General features: G+C 43.1%; 1 protein-coding gene across 4 annotated transcripts in view; it reads right to left on the reverse strand.

Moving 5' to 3' along the window:
- The window catches only part of FBN1 (fibrillin 1), a 217779-nt gene that overhangs the window by 114457 nt on the left and 82626 nt on the right, over window positions 1-20696 (reverse strand). For all 4 annotated transcript variants that reach the window (XM_082198198.1, XM_082198199.1, XM_082198200.1 and 1 more), the window contains 6 exons: window positions 19438-19563; window positions 13873-13998; window positions 7016-7174; window positions 5030-5188; window positions 3632-3778; window positions 2840-2959 (listed from right to left, as the gene is read on the reverse strand). In XM_082198198.1, coding sequence (XP_082054324.1) covers window positions 2840-2959; window positions 3632-3778; window positions 5030-5188; window positions 7016-7174; window positions 13873-13998; window positions 19438-19563 — 837 coding nt within the window. The remainder of the gene's footprint in view (window positions 1-2839; window positions 2960-3631; window positions 3779-5029; window positions 5189-7015; window positions 7175-13872; window positions 13999-19437; window positions 19564-20696) is intronic.

Consider the following 20696-nt stretch of genomic DNA (forward strand, 5'->3'; position numbering starts at 1 on the left):
ACTATTGTGTCTTTTCTGAATGTTCCACTGTACAACAGTTTGCATGGCTGCTGTTCATTTCACATAGCAAACAATTTGACTTCAGTGCTAGCAGTTTTCCTATCGGGCTTTTTGGCAAAATGACATGTCATTGTTGAGCCTCTCTCCTTCACTAGCAGCCAATAGTGCTTAGAGTTGTTTTCTCTAGACTTCGTCTTTTAATTCTTTGTTTCTCTTTCATAACTCTTTAATCCCGCAGATATTTCTAGATCCGTGCTTTCCCTCTGCATGCCTACAATATTGTTATTTTTCTAAGCCAATTGTACGGTTCCCCTAATTACATCTCCAAGCTTCAAACATAAAGTCAACAGGAGATAGTTTCATTCTGACTTCGCTCATATTTTCACAGTATGGCCACCCCATTCTTTTGCCACATGTTGTTGTTGTTTAGTCGTTTAGTCGTGTCCGACTCTTCGTGACCCCATGGACCAGAGCACTCCAGGCACTCCTGTCTTCCACTGCCTCACGCAGTTTGGTCAAACTCATGTTGGTAGCTTCGAGAACACTGCCCAACCATCTCATCCTCTGCCGTCCCCTACTCCTTGTGCCCTCCATCTTTCCCAACATCGGGGTCTTTTCCAGGGAGTCTTCTCTTCTCATGAGGTGGCCAAAGTATTGGAGCCTCAGCTTCACGATCTGTCCTTCCAGTGAGCGCTCAGGGCTGATTTCCTGAAGAATGGATAGGTTTGATCTTCTTGCAGTCCATGGGACTCTCAAGAGTCTCCTCCAGCACCATAATTCAAAAGCATCAATTCTTCGGCGATCAGCCTTCTTTATGGTCCAGCTCTCACTTCCATACATCACTACTGGCTTTTGCCACATACATGGTATAAAATAAACTCATGTATAGCAGCAGAGATTTGTGGCAAGGGCCGCCTCTCCCCATATGACTCACCCGTACCCCGTAATCATCATGAGGCCCTTCTTCGACTGCCTTCTCAAGAGGTCCAGATGGTGACAATCAAAGAACAGGCCTTTGCTGCAGTGGCTCCCTGTTATGGAATGCTCTCCACAGGGAGCCTTGCCTGGCACCTTTGTTACATATCTTTAGGTGCTAGGCAAAAATGTTTCCTGATAACCAGGCATTTGGCTGATTAAACCATCTATGGCCTTTTGAATGTGTTTCTGGAAGGGTTGTTTTTTCAAAATGTATTTTGTGTTCTCATTTCGTATTGTGTGAACCACCCTGTGGTCTTCAGATGAAGGGTGGTATACAAATTTAATAAAAAAGTAAAATAAAAAGGATACCCAGCCCTTGTCTCCTTAAATGTCTCCAGGTGCTTAGGTCATTTCAGCTTCCTGGAGACATTTAAGGAGACAAGGGCTGGGTATCCTTTTTATTTTCTATTGCTTAGAGATGGATGCCCCAATCCCAAGGATAAAGCAACAACTAAAGAAGAGTGGTTTTTTTTATTCTGTGCTGAAGAAATCTGTTCTAAGGCATCCTTCCATGGCTCATTTTGATCTCAACAGTTAATCCCAAGAGTCTAACCTGCCCTTCCTAGCCAAGAAAGCAAAGTTCTCAAGGATGGACTGGATTTTCCAGTTCCATTTCTGTTTGTATTTCAGCCAGATTTCAGGATTGACACTGCTTTGGTTACCCTGGTGAACAATCTCTGCTGGGAGAGATACAAGGGAAGTGTAATCCCACTGATTCTCATGCTCTCAGTGGTTCATACATTATTGGTAATGAACTGGTGGCAGGAACAAGGAGTGGGGATGTCCTGTTTTGTAGAAGTTCTGTTCCAGTTTTGCAGACAGATTCCAGAAAGGTTCTATCTCCCATGCTATTTAACAGTCAAAAGGTCAACCACAACTATCAAGGGGATGGAGCAACTCAACCCATAAGGAATGATTACTTGGGTTTGTCAGCTTACAGAAAAGGAGACTAAGATGAGACATGATACAGCTGTATAAAATTATTAATGATATGGAGAAGGTGGATAGAGAAAAGCTTGCCTTCCCCTCTCTCATAACCTTAGAATATAGAAGCTGAATGTTGGAAGACTTAAAGGTAAAGGTAAAGGGACCCCTGACCATTAGGTCCAGTCGCAGCCAACTCTGGGGTTGCGGCGCTCATCACGCTTTACTGGCCAAGGGAGCCGGCGTACAGCTTCCGGGTCATGTGGCCAGCATGACTAAGCCGCTTCTGGCGAACTAGAGCAGCGCACGGAAACGCTGTTTACCTTCCCGCTGGAGCAATACCTATTTATCTACTTGCACTTTGATGTGCTTTCGAACTGCTAGGTTGGCAGGAGCAGGGACCAAGCAACGGGAGCTCACCCCGTCGAGGGGATTCAAATCGCCGACCTTCTGATCGGCTAGCCCTAGGCTCTGTGGTTTAGCCCACAGTGCCACCCGCGTCCCTCGCACTTGTGTAACATCTACATTAAACTGCAGAGAGGAGAAGTCCAGGGATTTGGGTTCAAGTGTCACCAGTATGCAAACTGATAATTCAGTTGACCCAGGTGTAGCACTAAGGACCTGGCGTGGACTAGATGAGGGTGAATAAACAAACTCAATACAGAGATGGAGTTGATAATGGAGGGTGAAGGACCCAACTAATTGTGCATCTATCTGACTTAAATGAAGTGCCCTTGAAATAGAAGGTTTGCAGCTTGGAAGTGCTCCTGAATCTGGCCTTGCCTCCTAAATTCTGAGATGGCAGTCCTCTGTGGTTGATTATGTTGCTTTGGACATTGTATAGTTGAAAAGTAACATCTAAATGGAAATTTGGGGAAAGCAGCAAATGACTACAAAAGGCTGGCGAACCGCCTTGATATGTCTATGGTAGCTCTACCTCGGCATTCTGTCCTCATCAGGGTGCTTTGATATCCAGCACGGCACTGACATGTGTAGGATCCTGGCGTATTTGAACAGTCTCCACCAATACAAGGATTTCTCTCACACTCGTCAACATCTGAAAGATACAGAGAGTACGTTTAGTAGGCTTTCGTCAGGCAAGTATTCAGGCCTGGAATTTTCTTTCGAAAGTTTGTTTTACGTATGCTAAACAACTTTTTTAGAAAATAAAATAATAAACTGTGCTACACAATGCTCAAACTTTAAGAACTATTTTTTTCATCGGCAATATAATTCTATGTTATGCAGCATTCCCACTGGAAAATTCCATATGCCACATTTGGAAAGTATACTAGTTTTCCCCCCTTAAGTGAATTAAGGTTTATCCAGATAAACTTTCAAAGCATGCCTCAAAGCACACTGTTTTCTTTTACACAACCTTCCCAAATGTCCCTTCCAGACCTATATCTAACCCACACAGAAAAGGATATGGATTCACACATTTCTGAGCAGGCATTTTCCAGTTTCACTTCATAGCTTCATATGTACTAAAAGAGATTGTAGAGGGTTTTGTGCACTACCGCCTTTGAGAGGGTGAGCACACAACCTCCTAAAACTATTTAAATGAAGTGGGGAAATATGGACAAGTTCATGATATGGCATACATAACTAGTCAATAATTTCTGTTTTTAAATAGCAACGACCAACATTTTACTGAATGCAAAGGGGAAAGGTATTTTAGCAAAATGCTATTTTTGACACTATAGAAAGGACAAACAAAATCACATACCAATGCACTCTCCTCTAGAGTCCAGTTCAAATCCTTTCTTACATTCACAGCGATAACTTCCAGGAGTTGGGATACAGCGTCCATTAACACAGAGATTATGATATGACTGGCATACATTAATACCAGTGACATTAAGTGATATAGTATCTAGAAAGTTAAAACAAAAACAAAAACTTAAAATCCTACACAATTTATGTGCCAAGTATATTAGTTTTAATTTAAATCTACATGCACCAGCAGTTACAATTTGTGTATATTTTTCACTAATGCAATGCATTGCCCTTTACTAATGCAAGCACTGAGGTCCAGCACCGAGGGCCTTCTGGCGGTTCCCTCACTGCGAGAAGCCAAGTTACAGGGAACCAGGCAGAGGGCCTTCTCGGTAGTGGCGCCCTCCCTGTGGAACGCCCTCCCACCAGATGTCAAAGAGAAAAACAACTACCAGACTTTTAGAAGACATCTGAAGGCAGCCCTGTTTAGGGAAGCTTTTAATGTTTGATGTATCACAGTATTTTAATATTCTTTTGGAAGCCGCCCAGAGTGGCTGGGGAAACCCAGCCAGATGGGCGGGGTATAAATAATAAATTATTATTATTATTATTATTATTATTATTATTATTATTATTAGCACTCAACAGGATAACACCTCCTATTTAACTCCACCTCCTATTTAAGCAACTGGCTCCGCCTCCCTGCAGTGCTGATTGGCTAACTGAAGTTTGGTGGGAACCTCCAGTGACTAGCACAGGGAGGCAGACCAGCCCAACCAGCTGGTGGGTCCCACATGGCCCAAGGTGCTACGTGTGGGCACCCACAAAGAAAGGTGTGAATGCTGATTTAAAAAAAAACAGTTGCATTTCCTTCGGCAAATGTATACAGCACCCTTTTCACCACAACTTGAACTCTCACTGTCATTCTCACAGTGAATGATTTATTTGCAGCATGTCACATACATCTGCATTAGAGGATGGCAGGGTAAATTACATTTCTTCCAGATGAAACACATTGAGCCTGCATTGAATCCCATAAACACGTGGCCTTTGAGCCACGGTCATTCCACCAAAGTTTTTTGCCTTAGTCCCAGTCATCAAAGTCTCCTTGGTTTCTCAACAAAACCCAAAAGAGGCAGAGGAAGATTGTATGGAGGTGGGATATCTTAAAACAATTCAAATTCCTAAGCACAGTATCAGAGACTGGGTGAAAACATTAAATTTCTAGGGACCAGATACAAAGGGAAAGCAATTATTCAAAATCTTAGGTGCCACCATCTAATGGTTAACACCTTGGATAAGTAGGCACCTGGGATTTTTTCTGATGCAAAGGACAAGGAAATATATCACTGCAGGCAGACAAATGCACAAAAAAATAAGAAAATAAAGGTCTCTGTTTCATTTTTACCTGGTCCTGGTCTACGAGATGGCACAACGGCATCTGGTGGTGGGTAAACTGGATGAGGAGGATACACAGGTGGATAGACAGGAGGGAAAACAGGCCCACCAGGGACATCTGGTCTCCCAGGCAACAGGCTGGCATACACACATAACTTGCGGAACTCCTCTAAAAGAAAACACCGTGTTATCAAATGAAAAGTGACTTTACAGCCAGTTTGGGATTTACAATGGTGCTTATGAAATACAGTTGTCAAGCAGTCCTTAATGAATTAAGTAGGCTAAGTAAAACCATCTGTTAAGTTTGTGCAGGGCCCTGGGCGTGAGTCATGTGTCTTTTCTTGCTAGAGCAAAATTTCACTCAACTGGCCATCCAAAGTGAACCAATCTAATTCATATTTCCAGGATTGCAATTATATTTCGGATTGTGCACCTCTGAATTTTGTGAAGCGCTTTCAGTTCAAAAATGCATTTTAAGAAGTTTATTTCATGAGGGGAAGTGTACATATTGTGCATTCCGTTCAGGAGGCATATACAAAAGCATACGAAATGCCCACCTTAGGTGAAAATGCATACAAAAAACTACGTTTTAGGGGAAATGCGAACAATTTATATACAATTTCTTTCAAAAATTGCAGAAAACAGGTAGGTCAATAAAGGGCCTGGAAATCAAGCCTTATGAGGAACAGGTGAGGGAGTTAGGTATGTTTAGCCTGGAAAAGAGGAGACTGCAGGGAGATATGATGGCCATCTTCACGTATCTAAAGGACTGTCACATGGAAGGGAGAGAAAGCTTGTACTCTCTGGCTCCAGAAGGTAAGACCTGAACCAATGGCTTCAAGTTACAAGGAAGGAGATTCCAGCTAAACCTCAGGAAGAATTTTCTGACAGTAAGAGCTGTTTGACAGTGGAATTGACTCCCTCTTTCACTTGAGGTTTTTAAGCAGAGGTTGAATGACCATCTTTCATAGATGATTTAGTTGAGAGTCCTGCATAACAGGGGTTCCTTCCAACTATGATTCAGGGTTCCTTCCAACTATGATTCTGTGATCCTATGTCTGAACACAATGAATTTCAATAAAACCTTAATAACTCCATGACAGCAGGAGCTGTTCAAAAGTGAAACAGACCAGTAGGATTTTCCTTCACTAGAGGTTTTTAAACAGAAATGGGCTGGCCACCTATCAAAGATGCTATGGATTTCTTGCACTGACAGGGGGATGAACTGAATTATATTTATTATCATTTTTGTCCCTTCCAACTCTATGAGCCTAACTGAGGAGCAGCCACTGAAAACATACCTTTGAACGCCCTTGTAGTCTTAAGTGTGACTTGCATTATGGTAAATTTATTGAGGTTTTGTATCATGAATTGCAGGCCACTTGAGAACATAATGGGATAGGAATATGAGATATAAAAAACTCCCAGTAAATAAATAAATGAAACAAAGAAAGGAACTTCTTTACTTCAAAACAACATGGTGAAGGGAGCAGGAATTCCATCAGGGCTTTTGCTTTTTTCACCCTTTCTCCCATGCTGTTTCCTCAACCAAAATCAGATCACAAAGCTGCCATAGGCTGTGATGTGAGGAGGGAGAATATATTTCAACCCCCCCCCCAATTTGTTTGGGGGTACTTCTTGAGCTCCTTAAATTCATTGATTTGCCATTCTCACTTAAATACTTCTCTGTCAGGCAGACCACTTGGATAGCTGAGCTTTGATTTCACGTAGCACTGCTACCAGTAACAATAACCAAGCTATACTGGCTATTTTGCAATTTAAAGTAGGCAACTCAACTATCACAGAGAAAATTCCATAACCATAAAAAAGAGCTTCCCCAAAAATATTTCCTCAACCACTTGAGAAGGCCTGAGCTCTCTTCAGTCATTAAAATGCCATTCATTCAAAGTTATCATTATTCCCATAAGATTTCCACAGAGTCTTCAGTGCAAAAATTCATAAGAGCTACATGCTTGGCACATGATGGGTTCCATACCAGTTGCTCGAATGGGACACATTTCCGGGGCACTGGTTGCGCCAGGAGACCAACATCGTCCAGTGTCACAACAACATTGTGTTTTGGTCAACACCTGCTGGAGCTGGTTACCACAGCGGCCATTGATGAGAGAAGAAAAGCAGTATCCTGGACGTACATCTGTTATAGGGGAAGAAACGGGCACATCTTTCAGCTTTTTAGAACACTCCATCAGTTTATAAAGAATACATCTCTTTCGACACCGAATACAAGCAGTTCTAGCTATCCTAACACTTGCTGTATGAGAATTCACTTATCCAAACATGAGGAATTAGTGCCTAAACCTCACTATACACACCACAGAGTCAAATAACCATGCAGCTGGACCTGTGAGTAGTATTGTAAACAATTAAACAGCCTTAAACAACCATCAACAAACTCCCATCATCCCTAGCTAGCAGCACCAGTGGCAATGGATGATGGGAATTGTAGTCCAAAAACAGATGGAGACCCAAGTTTGGGGAACCCTGCTTAAGAGTAAGGACCAGTAAATGAGCTGGCAACCCCCATCAATGTCTCCCCAGCAACAATAGAATAAGAAAGATATGAAAGTGAGAGGATATGATTTTTAAAATATTGCAATGCAACCGCTGCAGCCACCATAGAATGCTTAAAAGCTGCCCTTCTGTGAGATGCGACATGTTATCTGTCTTGCAGGTTCTTAAGAACCTCACAGGAATACCAGTGAATGCCATTCAGTACTCTGGTTTTTATTTTATTTTTAAGGTTGGAGGGAAGATGCTGGGGCTCAACTCTGGCAGACAGCCATGAACGAGAACAGAATTAATGCCAGGAAGTCAGAGCTAGACATTTTCTTTCCTTTTCTAGAAGGAAAATCCGTAGCTTGCTGTTATGGCTATCGGGTGGTTGCTCGAGAGCAATCAGGCACTGGTCTGTTCTAAAGCTTTATTATTGGTGCTAAAAAACCTTTACAATGCAGAGCGCCTCTATTCCACGTCTTGCTCATTCACTAGCAGAATCTGAGAGTGGGCGGTCCTTGAATCTTCCCCAGCAGAGTAGTCTCTTGACCCCCAGCCTACGCCTCCCCCCTCTGCGCAAAAGCCTACTGGGCAAGGAAGGCGTGGGTAAAGGGGGACCTCTCTCCTCCCCGCTTTGCACAGGCAAGGTGTCCTGGCACTGCCTTGCATCCTCCGAACCCTGCATCTCCTCCCCACCAGAGGCGTGGCTTCCTTCCTCCGCTGAGTGCTTCCCACGATCTTTGGGGGCTCTCTATAATCCATCCGCCTTTCCCCCCCTCGCCCATGGCAGTTCCCTGACACTTATCATGCACATTGCTCTAAAGAAGCAACACAACTGTGCATGCCTTAGGCCAGGGCATCCTCCCTCTCACTAAACTGTGGCAGAGGCACCAGATGCAAGGGGATCACTCTTATCAAGTACAACAGGACAGCAACCTTTTTCCACAGGGCCAGCTGTGCCATGCAGGAAAGTGAAGGAACTTCCTCAGGTGACAGCCTTCAGGGGTTAGTGTGTTGACTGAACGGTACAGCAAAACTTTCGAAGTTTTTGCCCTCAGAGATTGGGAAGAGGGAAGATGACGGTATCCATCAGATTTGACACTTCCCCAAATAAGTATTACGTGTACAGTGGTGCCTCGTGTTACGTATCATCCCCTTACGAATGCTTCAGGTTATGAGCTCCACTAACCCGGAAGTAGACGCTTCCTGTTGCAACCTTTGCCCTGGGATGCGAGCGGAAGTCGCGTGCTGGCAGCGCGGCAGCAGCGGGAGGTGCCATTAGTGAAAGCGTGCTTCATGTTACGAGCAGTTTCGGGTTACAAACGGACCTCTGGAACAGATTAAGTACGTAACACGGGGACGCGCTGTGGGTTAAACCACAGAGACTAGGACTTGCCAATCAGAAGGTCGGCGATTTGAATCCCCGTGACGGGGTGAGCTCCTGTTGCTCGGTCCCTGCTCTTGCCAACCTAGCAGTTCGAAAGCACATCAAAGTGCAAGTAGATAAATAGGTACCGCTCTGGCGGGAAGGTAAATGGTGTTTCCGTGCGCTGCTCTGCTTCGCCAGAAGCGGCTTAGTCATGCTGGCCACATGACCCGGAAGCTGTATGCCGGCTCCCTCGGCCAATAAAGCAAGATGAGCACCGCAACCCCAGAATCAGCCACGACTGGACCTAATAGTCAGGGGTCCCTTTACCTTTACCTTTTTACGGGGTACCACTGTACACTATAGGCATTTATGCCTCTATCACACCACTTCGATTTGGTCCAGGAAGGAGATTTTTCCAAGGTTCTTCAGGGAGAATGGCTTTCCCCTCTGCCCACCCCCACCAAGCAAAAAACAAAAAAGGATGCTAGGAGGGCCATTTGGACAGGACTTATCAGCTGAGAATCTTGCCAGTGTGGAACAGGAAAAGGAAGAGAGCCATTTTTAAATCTAACATGCATCTAAGCCAACATGAGCATTGCAGCTGAATTACAGGCACAGAAAGTGCAATAAATATATCAGTATTATCTTGTGAAAACTGGTGCTAGCATCATACTGAAACTAATTCCAGACTAGCTATTTCGCCCAGTTCCATGACTTTTGGCTAGCTTCTTTTTTATATTGCAAATGTGCAGTTTACAAATCCAAACTATCTGTGGATAATTAATAGCGTTCTGCATGTAGCACATTTTGTCTTGAAAATAATGTTGAAAGTTAATAATAGCTTAGGGCCTGGATTACCACCTTCACTCTGCTCCTTATCATCACTTAAAACACCCAATCATTAAATTAAAATACTTTCAGCCTGGAGATGTAGAAATGAAACCAAGTTTTAAATCTGTAAGAGATCATATTGCAGGGGCCCAGTGAGTGCAATTAAAACATACTGATTTAATGTTAGAGCTGAAGCTTGACCAATACATGTTGCTGCCCTAAGCTGGGAAAGTATGCAAAAAATTGCATCTTAGAATCCTCTGCAATATCATAGACAATGCTGGGGGTGGGGGTACAATCTTCTTCATTTGTACATAGCCTTATATGATCTGAGAACAGTGTCCAGAATTATCAGCAACATTGCAAAGGATTCTGGGAGTACCTCTCAGCTCATGCACTTCTTCAATGGCTGTTCTAAGTCAGGGGTCAGGAAACGAAGGCCCGTGGGCCGGATCCAGCCCAATTGCCCTCTGGATCTGGCCCACAAACGGTTCTGCAATTGCCGCTTGGATCGGTGCAATCACCTCCCCCCCCATTTTGGGGGGGGACCATTTTTTGCAATTTCCCCCTCCCTCCCTCACCACGGTGTCGGCATCTCCTCCCTCCCTCTTCCTGGCTTCTCCCTGCCCTGCGGAGGAAGGGGGCCAGGCTTTGATAGGAAGTCTTGCCCCCTGCCCACCGGCCTCTCCCCGTGGCCGCGCTGTGGGCTGGAGCTTGGTGCACCTGCTGGCCCTGCGCCTGGCACCCGAGAAAGCTGGCCCGAAAAGGAGAGCCACCGCCACTGTCGCCAGCTCTCAACTGCAGGCAGAGCGGTGGAGGAGGTAGGCAGGGGGAGGGGAGGGGCTGGGGGACAGAGGGGGAGAGAGAAGCCCCCTCCACTGCGGGTGCACACTCCTGCGCGTGCAGTCCAGCCCGCCACTAGGTCTGGGGGACGGTGAACCAGCCCTCTCCAAAAAAAGTTTGCCGACCCCTGTTCTAAGTAACCGCTTGAGTTGTTTGTGCAATTCCGCTGAATGTGGAAGGAAGGGAAAGAAAGGAACAGAGAGACAGACCAAATGCTTCATTTAAAGACGGAATAGGAAACCTGTGGCCCTCCAGATGTTATTGGTCAAACAAAACTTGAAGGGCCACATTCCCCACCCTCGCTTTAAAGTAAGGGGCTTCGATGAATACTATAAAAAAAGTATTGCTGGTGTACAAAACATAGACTAGGAAGGAGTACATAGTCACCAATGTATACCCAATGGGATTGGACTTTTGGGCAGGAAAGCGTTTGCATATCCCCATGAAACTTCTAGCCTGACCTTCAAGAATGGGGTAGAAATACAATTCAGCTCACATTTAAAGGCCAACTTACCTAATTCACAATTTCTGAAACAATACAAGAACCAAAACACAGCCATCCTTTGAAATTAGCACTTCTCTGAATTTTGCAGTGGAGCTCTCCAACAAAACAATGTTTACAAAAAAATGCATTATATTAGGAGAAAGTGAGCATAAAAATGGATGTATTAGTGAAAATAAGCAACTTTATGAAGAAATTGCTTGCAAAAAGGTGTGCTTTAGTCAAAACTGCATACAAAAATATGTTTGAGCAGCAGAAATTCGAACTATACTGCTGATGAATTTTCATGAGGATTTTTTTTATTACTGCTATTTATTGCAGAAATTTGGAAAACTGAAATGAAGTTTGGAAAAAATTAGAAACTGAGGGAACTGAAATGGACAGATCCACCCATCCCTAATTTCCTTACAGAAGGCTGTGCTACATTTTCAGAACTATGGATAAACAATAGTGAGATGTGGTTGAGCAGGACCTACAACAACAGAATTTTGACTATAGCAGTTCTATTTCTGTGGTCTAGAAATCCAGACATCAACAGCCTCCAATGTTAGTAACAGAAAAATATGCATATTTTATATCATAGATTGAAGAGCAAATTTTCTTGGTATAAAATATATTAAATTTTACTAGGGGAAATCAGCAAAGAAAATAGTCTCAGTGATGTCTAAACTACACCACTGAAAGCAGCCTTCGACGTATTTTTTTTAAAAAAAATCCCAAATGAATCACCTCCCAAATTAAATCCATTCCAGATTTCTAAGGGGAAAGTATGTTTTACAACATTGGTTCTAATTCCATGTCCGTTTTGCTCTGCCTTTTCCCCTCGAATGAACCCATTTCACATGGAGTGCTACGCAGAGTTTGCATTTGGGATTGTGTGCATATCATATTTCAAACAGACACACACAGAGAGAGAGAGAAACTGTCCAGACTTAACAAAAAAAAGATGTTAAGTCACAAGAGAGGGATTGTTATAATCCCTTCTTTTTTTCTAAAGGGAGTGGTTATTACTTCCTGCCTTCTCCTCCCATGAATACTTCTCTTCTCTTCCTCCTCATATTATGTCTGTTAGTATACTCCAGTGTAAGACAGCCAAGACTAGTGCATGAGTATGCATCCTTATTCATACCGGCTGCTGAACTGTATGACTATGTGAACTTTTAAAAATGCATATGCTTTTGAATAGTATCAACACGCTTGTGAAACTCAAAGCTCTTTATTTCAGGAACAAATGGGTTGAACATAAGTAGCACTACAGTTGTGGGAATCGCATCCTCACTGTCCTGTGCATAGACTGATTCTCTCCCCTCCCTTGTCCCATGTTGAATGTGTAAGTAGGATTTTGCTGGGTCAGCTCCCCCTACCCAGCAGCAATATTTATTGTGCTTTTTTTTTGCCATTCATCATTACACTTCCATTACTTAAGGAACAATCTTCAAGCAGTGCCTGTTTTAATAATTACTCCTTAAAAACAGGCTCATCTCAGCTATCTGCCAATCTCCCATTCCCACCACCCTTCTGAGTAATACCCCTCCCCACCTTCTCACTATATAGAAGGATCTGGCAACTTCTGTTTCAGTGTATCTGAAGAAGTGTGCATGCACACAAAAGCTCATACCAAGAACTAACTCAGTTGGTCTTTAAGGTGCTACTGGAAGGAATTTTTTTATTTTTACTCCTTAAAAAGAGGAGGATTGGTTAAACCAGTTTCTTTTGTGAAGTAGACAGCCTGACACATTCCCATTCCTTGGGATAATGGACCTTTGCATAACTAGAGCTGGCCAGGAACAGGTGGTTTGTTGCCATAATAGCTAATAGTCAGAGATGTCCTTTGGAAGCAGTAGCTTCAGCATAATGTACTCTACATTGCTATTTTCTAAATAAAAAAAAAAACAACTCTTTATGAAACCAAAAACACAGCCATTAATTTGCCACATAAAAACTGATGTAGTAGCTGTTAATTCCAGGGTGGATTTTTGAGGTACTGGGCCACCTCCAAATTAACGCATAAATGTGAATTTGGAGAATTTTTCTGACATCCCTGGATGACACTTCCATTACAGTGGTGATTTTTTTTTGTCCTTTCTACCAGTTGTAGGATGATAACTAAAATATCTGAAGCATTTTTTAAAAAAATAAAAAAAATGGGTCACATTCTAAATATGTGAAAATTACAGTGGGAAGTCAGGTGATAACATTCCAGGAAACACTTTAAATGATAGGGCAATATTCAACTAAATAATTTTGTGAGCACTAGGATTACTGCTACTACAGCGGGACTTCGCTCCCTCATGCACTCCCCACGACATTCCCAAGTCTACTCTGGAGGGTTGTGGAATACCCCGTAACATTTAGAGAAGAGTTTCCCAAACTTTGGTCTCTAGCTGTTTTTGGATATGATCTTGGGATTCAAAATTGAAGGTCAATGGGCATCACATATTAAAATAAAAAAAGCTGCCAATTCCTCTGTTCACTTCTATGTGCATTTAGAGGAGGGGGAAACTACAAGAAGGAAGCACGATAACCGAAATCCTGGCCCAAATCTTGCAGCACGTAAAAATGAGGAGGGATACTAATAAATATGCACAGCCATTTTGTGAAGGCTCCCATTGGGCACACACACACAAAAATAAACAATTCAGTCTCCCAACCTTTCATTTAAAATTAAAATAAAGATCTAGCCCATTAGATCTGTCCACAATAAGTTTGGTTCCATGTACTTCTTTTCACAGATTTGTTCGTTGCATTTCCATATCTACCATGTCTACCTTTGCATTTTTATTTTTTTACTCACCTATACACCTGGAGCCATCTGGGGATGTATAATATCCAGAGGGGCATTTGCAAAAGTAACTGCTAACTGTGTTGGAACATTCTCCCCCATCACAGATTCCAGGAATGGTATTGCACTCATCGATATCTACAGGTTTTTAAAAAGAAAAAAGAAAAAGAAGGTTCAATCACGTTAGAACAATACCATCAAAACAGCAACTTTATTGAGAATTGTACGGATGGGAATATTAATGACGCTTAATATTTATAGTCACATCAATTAAATCTATTGCAATGAAAACTAGCTCCACACATTGGGAAATAAATGCATCATGTGAGTAAAACTTGTGTATCCTACAAAACCTCATGTCCCTTGACCATAATACCAGGCATAAAATAAAGAAATTCCAAATTCAACAATCTTTGCTTTCAATTCCTAATTTCTTAATGTATGTTGATAATACCAAGGTTGCAAGTTATTGCCAAGGTTGCTGAAACAGTCGGAAAGGAGATTAAGCACAGTTAGCAAAAGAAGCTCAGTTTACATTCCAAATGCCTGGGGTGAACAAAAAAGGTTTTAACCTTATGACTAAATGAGACCAATTATGACAAGTGCTGATGGTGGGCTTGCCTCCAGAAGCAGGACACAACTGAATACCACTATTATTGACCTCATGCCCTTCTTAAAGGCTTCCTGAAAGCATATGATGGGCTATGGGAGGTCAGGGGTGGGGTGGAAATGGGACTCTAGGCTAGATGCAGGTTTTGGTCTGATCCAGACGAGCTCTTATATTCACATCACAGGCTCCACTCACACTTTCTGAATACTTCACATATTCGAAGCAGCAGTTGAACTAGGCTTAATTTGTGCCAGGGTTCAACCCCAGAAGAATAGGCAAACATGGGACTCAGCTACATTTGTAAAGATAAAGCACTTTGCATGCATCATAACACTGTGACACCAGCTGGCGCTATGGAGTCCCATCTTTCGCCAATGGGGTTTCCCTGTATGGCGTTTACAATGCGTTTAACTTAATTGTTGTTGTTTTTTATGTGTGTAGATCCAGCCATGGTCTGAACAAGCATATTTTCTTCACCTGTGAGTAAAAAGAGAGACTTCACAGATCATGAATTGCGGTGAGTGGGATTTACCAGATCAGAGGGTAGCATTTCCTAACAGATGTCGAGAAATCTAATAGTTTTCTTTTTCTAGGAATCAAGCCCTGAGCAAGAGAGTAGTCATGTCATGGGAGTAACCATAGTGCTGCAAGCAATACACAAGACAGATTTCAGTCTCTTTTTAAAAAGCACATAATGTTTTTAATGGGCTTACTTTTTGTCTCCTATTGCTAATGTCTGGAAAGTCATCAGCCATATTTGCCGTTACCTCAATGAAACCAAAGTGCTTAAACTGATGACAATGGTATTTATATTAATGTCAACAGCACTATAAACAGTGAAAGGCTGTTTGGGTTAGGCTCAGCCTTAAAATAAAACCTGGAGATTTTGCTTTCAATAAGACCAGACCCTCTGTAAACAGAGGCAACACTAGCTTGAAGATAAACAGTAGGGAACTTGAGTCAGAAAATACTTGAATCTCATCCATTTGCAACTACCTCCCCCCCCATGCCTCAATGAATCAGGACTCAGTTCATACCAAAAAAATTAGTTGCTACACTGGATTCCTATTTTAGTTGCTGAGATTTTAGGAACACCTAGAGGGTCAGAATCTGTTTGAGGAGCCGAAATCCACCCAGCACTGTACTCAGGAAAAAACCAGCAAGTGATCTTGCCTCCATATGCGCACAGCCATTGGTGAACTAAGGTCAATTGTTATAGCGGATTGTCCAAATCAGAGGCAAATAATAATAGTGTCAAGGTCAGCAGAGGTTACCAGTCAGAAATTCAATACTTCTGGTAAATTCTACCAGCGAAGCAACACATTTGAAGAGTCAATGGCAACAGGGAGAGCCAATGAGCATCTCGTTCGAAATGGAAGCAGCCTGCGTTTTGTGCTGAGATGCACAGCATTCAAATTACAGTGGTGCCTCGCAAGACGAAAAGAATCCGTTCCACGAGTCTCTTCGTCTTGCGTTTTTTTCGTCTTGCGAAGCAAGACCATTCGTGGCTTAGCGGATTAGCGCTATTAGCGGCTTAGCGGGCTTAGCGGATCAGATGATAAGCGGCTTAGCGGATCAGCTGATAAGCGGCTTAGCGGATCAGCTGATAAGCGGCTTAGCGGATCAGCTGTTAAGCGGCTTAGGGGATCAGCTGATAAGCGGCTTAGCATAATCAGCTGTTAAGCGGCTTAGCGGCTTAGGGTCAGCTGATAAGGGCTTAGCGGCTTGGGGAAAAGGGGGGGAGGAAAAAAACCCCGCAGGAACTCGCAAGACATTTTCGTCTTGCGAAGCAAGCCCATAGGAAATTCGTTTTGCGAAGCACCTCCAAAACGGAAAACCCTTTCGTCTAGCAGGTTTTCCGTCTTGCGAGGCATTCGTCTTGCGGGGCACCACTGTACAGGAAAACTATTTCCCATTCCTGGGGAGATGTCGTTGCAGGCTGGGAGCAAGCCCTCCCCAAGCGTCCAGGGCAGGATTGCCCCTGCGCCATTGAATGGTCCTCAGCCACATCACCCTTAGGCCATCCAATTCAGACGGTCCGGGGGCATGGTGCCCATGGCCGAGGACTCGCCCCTGTTTTTCTCCCTGCTTGGCCAGTTCAACAAGCTTTCAAAGGGGTGCTAAAGAAAAGTTCAACATCTTCTGAAACTACACTTCTGTCTGCTAAACTTATGAATAGAGTACTGACCAAGACAGGTATAAGGTGCCTTATTGAATGAATGACTCTTCATTGTTGTCCCAACATACCAACATCTTAATAAGGGTTTTCAAACAGAACATCCATTCATTCCAGCTGACGTTCTGCTACACCATGTACCTATCAAAAGTGGTGGGTTCTCCCCTATATTATCCAGCCTAGGTAAAGATAAAGGGACCCCTGACCATTAGGTCCAGTTGTGACTGACTCTGGGGTTGCGGCGCTCATCTCACTTTATTGGCCGAGGGAGCCGGCGTACAGCTTCCGGGTCATGTGGCCAGCATGATTAAGCCGCTTCTGGCGAACCAGAGCAGTGCACGGAAACACTGTTTACCTTACCGCAGGAGCGGTACCTATTTATCTACTTGCAGTTTGACGTGCTTTCGAACTGCTAGGTTGGCAGCAGCTGGGACCGAGAAACGGGAGCTCACCCCATCGCGGGGATTCGAACCGCCAACCTTCTGATCAGCAAGTCCTAGGCTCTGTGGTTTAACCCACAGTGCCATATAACTGCAGCACTGATACACACTTTGTGGCATGCAGGATTACAGTTTTGTAAGCATGAATGTTTTAAGGAAGATCCAAGTTTAGCATCCCACTGAGGCTACATTCGTCACAATAATATGTTTTGAATGCATTATAAACATCCCAACACCAGATGGTGCCAGAGAGCAAAAAGGAGTTTAAATGGATTTTTACATAGGCTTTTTTGTTGTTGTGACGATTTAATTTCTGACTTTCTGATATTTATACTGTTTTTAACCTGTGTCTAGATCCACTCTTACTCTCCAAATCCTGACAGTCCTATCCACAACCATTAAACAAGAGAATCTAGATTTAAACAGATTTAAACCAATGGGGCTAAATTGTGGTACTGTATCTCAATTCCACATAATCCGGTTTAACTGGTTTTTGAATCAAGATGTGACTGAATTTAACTCTAGAAACACTACCAGTGATTCCTGTGTTTGAGAAGTTGCAACTTCTACCTTTGGCTACCCTTTTGCCAACGGCACTGGCAGACAGAATGAAAACCATATTTGTCTGGAGCAAATTCTTTGCAAATTGGTTTACATAAGATAAAATAAAAATGACAAAGGAGTTGTTGTATAAATATTATTATTTTACCTAGATTTATATTTCCTCTGTTATATGTCACCCAATTTGCAGAGTCTTAAAGGGGTCTTGGACGCGGGTGGCGCTGTGGGTAAAAGCCTCAGCGCCTAGGGCTTGCCGATCGAAAGGTCGGCGGTTCGAATCCCCGCGGCGGGGTGCGCTCCTGCTGCTCGGTCCCAGCGCCTGCCAACCTAGCAGTTCGAAAGCACCCCCGGGTGCAAGTAGATAAATAGGTACCGCTTACCAGCGGGAAGGTAAACGGCGTTCCGTGTGCTGCGCTGGCTCGCCAGATGCAGCTTTGTCACGCTGGCCACGTGACCCGGAAGTGTCTCCGGACAGCGCTGGCCCCCGGCCTATAGATGTGAGATGGGCGCACAAACCCCAGAGTCTGTCAAGACTGGCCCGTTCGGGCAGGGGTACCTTTACCTTTACCTTTAAAGGGGTCTTACATTCAGGATGAGCTGTGTAATATTACAACCTTGAAAGGGTTTATGCTTTACTTAGGTATAGTTCCCACTGACCTTCATGAATAATTTACCAAAGGGAACACTTTCCTTCCTTCTTCTAAATAAATCCATTGAAACACATGTACACTGCTGAATGAGCTATGATGTTAAATAAGCTACAAAGCACAGCCCATGCGAAATGTTACTTTATTGGGATGGAGGAGTACAGTAAGATCTGTGGGTTTTCAGAGAGGAAAGAATGGGATTGATTGAAATAAGAGAGATACTGTCTGATAATACGCATGCGTATTTATGTGGACCTGGGTGGCGCTGTGGTCTAAACCACTGAGCCTCTTGGGCCTGGCGATCAGAAGGTTGGCGGTTTGAATTCATGCAACAGGGTGAGCTCCCACTGATCTGTCCCAGCTTCTGCCAAGCTAGCAGTTCGAAAGCACGCCAGTGCAAGTAGATAAATAGGTACTGCTGTGGCGGGAAGGTAAATGACATTTCTGTGCACTCTGGCACTTGTCACAGTGTTCCGTTGCGCCAGAAGCGATTTAGTCATGCTGGCCACATGACCTGGAAAGCTGTCTGTGGACATACACCGGCTCCCTCAGCCTGAAAGCAAGATGAGCGCCGCAGCCTCATAGCTGCCTTTGACTGGACTCAACTGTCCAGAGGTCCTTTACTTTTTTACCTAAATTTATGTGATTCGGAGTGGACAAGAGAAGGCAGAGAAAGTATCATTTGCATGGCCCTTCCTTTATGTATCAATAATGGCCAAGGAGAAAGTGCAATATGGGGAGAGCAATGGGGATATAAAAAGCTTCAGCACAGCTTTCTCCTGTTCCAACCTTTCACATAGTTATAAATCAAAATATTGTCAAAATATGTTCCCCTTTCATTTAATTCTGACCTACTGCTACAATTATACTAGTCTAGATGTTGTGGAGGTGGTGGTTGTATTCATACCCCACCCATTTGGCTGGGTTTCCCCAGCCACTCACATAAAAATACTGGGGGGAAATGGAAGTGTCATGAAAGGCTAGGAATGCAACAGATTTTATGCACAGAGAGAGATAATACTGAAATGCCCATTGTGTAATTTATATCTCCGTACTTGTGTGAAGAAATATTTGAAATACTGTTTGCTTCAAATGTGAAAACATTTCCCCTTATTTTCAAACGAAGGTTCTGAAAGGACTTACCATCACATTTCTGTGTCACTTCATTAAACTTGTGTCCAGCTGGGCACTTGCACTCAAAAGATCCAACAGTATTAATGCAATTTCCCCCTTGACAGATTCCAGGGATAGCTTGGCACTCATCCACATCTATCATGCAAAAGGGGTGGGGGAGAAAAACCACACACAAAAAAAGAACTGTTAACAATTTGACCACACAAAAATTAAAAACAAATTCACTGTTCCCACATCATCTTGTAAGGTTTCTTGCCTGGAAGAAAGTACAACTTTTTTGGAAATTATTAAGTTGTTTTTTAAAGATTAATTTAGTACAGTCTCCCTAAGTACTTTCTATTTTAAAAAGTAACACAAAGAAATTTCAGCCACTGTCGTATTTAAGTTTATACCATCAAGCTACATGGGGTACAAAATATACGAGGCTAGGCCCCTTGCCTAGCGTCCTATGGTCAGTATTCCATCAAGCATGTAAAGAAAAGTAAAACCCAATGTCATCCTTAATTATAGAGCCAGTTCATACTTAACATTTTGTCCTCAAGTACAAAAAGTGCCTGTATTGATAATGTCATCCAATTGTTAATGGTACATGGCCAGTTTCTCCACAAAACCAGGGCACAAAACTCTACTCCTGATTGTCGCTTCCATGTTGACGATGCATACATAAATACATAAATGTGCTTATATAACTCCCAATTAAAATTGCTGTTTGTGTATATTCCATTTATTTTTTTTCACATGAAGATTGGCTCCATAAGTAAAAGGCGTCGTTGGCTATTCCAGGACACGGCAATTATTGACTGGGCAATGTTCTCAATATGCTAGACTTTTGGCCCTATCTGCACTAAACATTTATAGCATTAACATGCCAATTTAAGCATACTGAAAGAATACTGTGTACTGTAGTTCGTAAAGAGTCCTGAGCTGTGTTAGGGGAACCTATTCCCCTGAAAAGTATCATACCACTTTAAACAGTCAAGACTTCCACCAAGAATCCTGATGAGCTCCTCACAGGCCTACAATTCTTAGAGGGATTTAACAGTCAATCCTTTTTTCCTGGGAACTCTGAATATTGTAGCTCTGTGATGGGATTCCCATGATTCTTTGTGGGAAGCCATGACTGTTTACTGCTATAAGACAGGGGCCATTAGACAGGAGAATATGCTAGTTTAGGACAATGAAAGGTTAGAACATAACCACACAAATTGTATGGAAGTTGTTTCTGCAGTTTATAGAGCAGCCCCAGCTGTTTAAAGATAAGAGAAAGG

The sequence above is a fragment of the Podarcis vaucheri genome, assembly GCF_965113315.1.
Source record: "Podarcis vaucheri genome assembly, chromosome: 14".
Classification (NCBI taxonomy): domain Eukaryota; kingdom Metazoa; phylum Chordata; class Lepidosauria; order Squamata; family Lacertidae; genus Podarcis; species Podarcis vaucheri.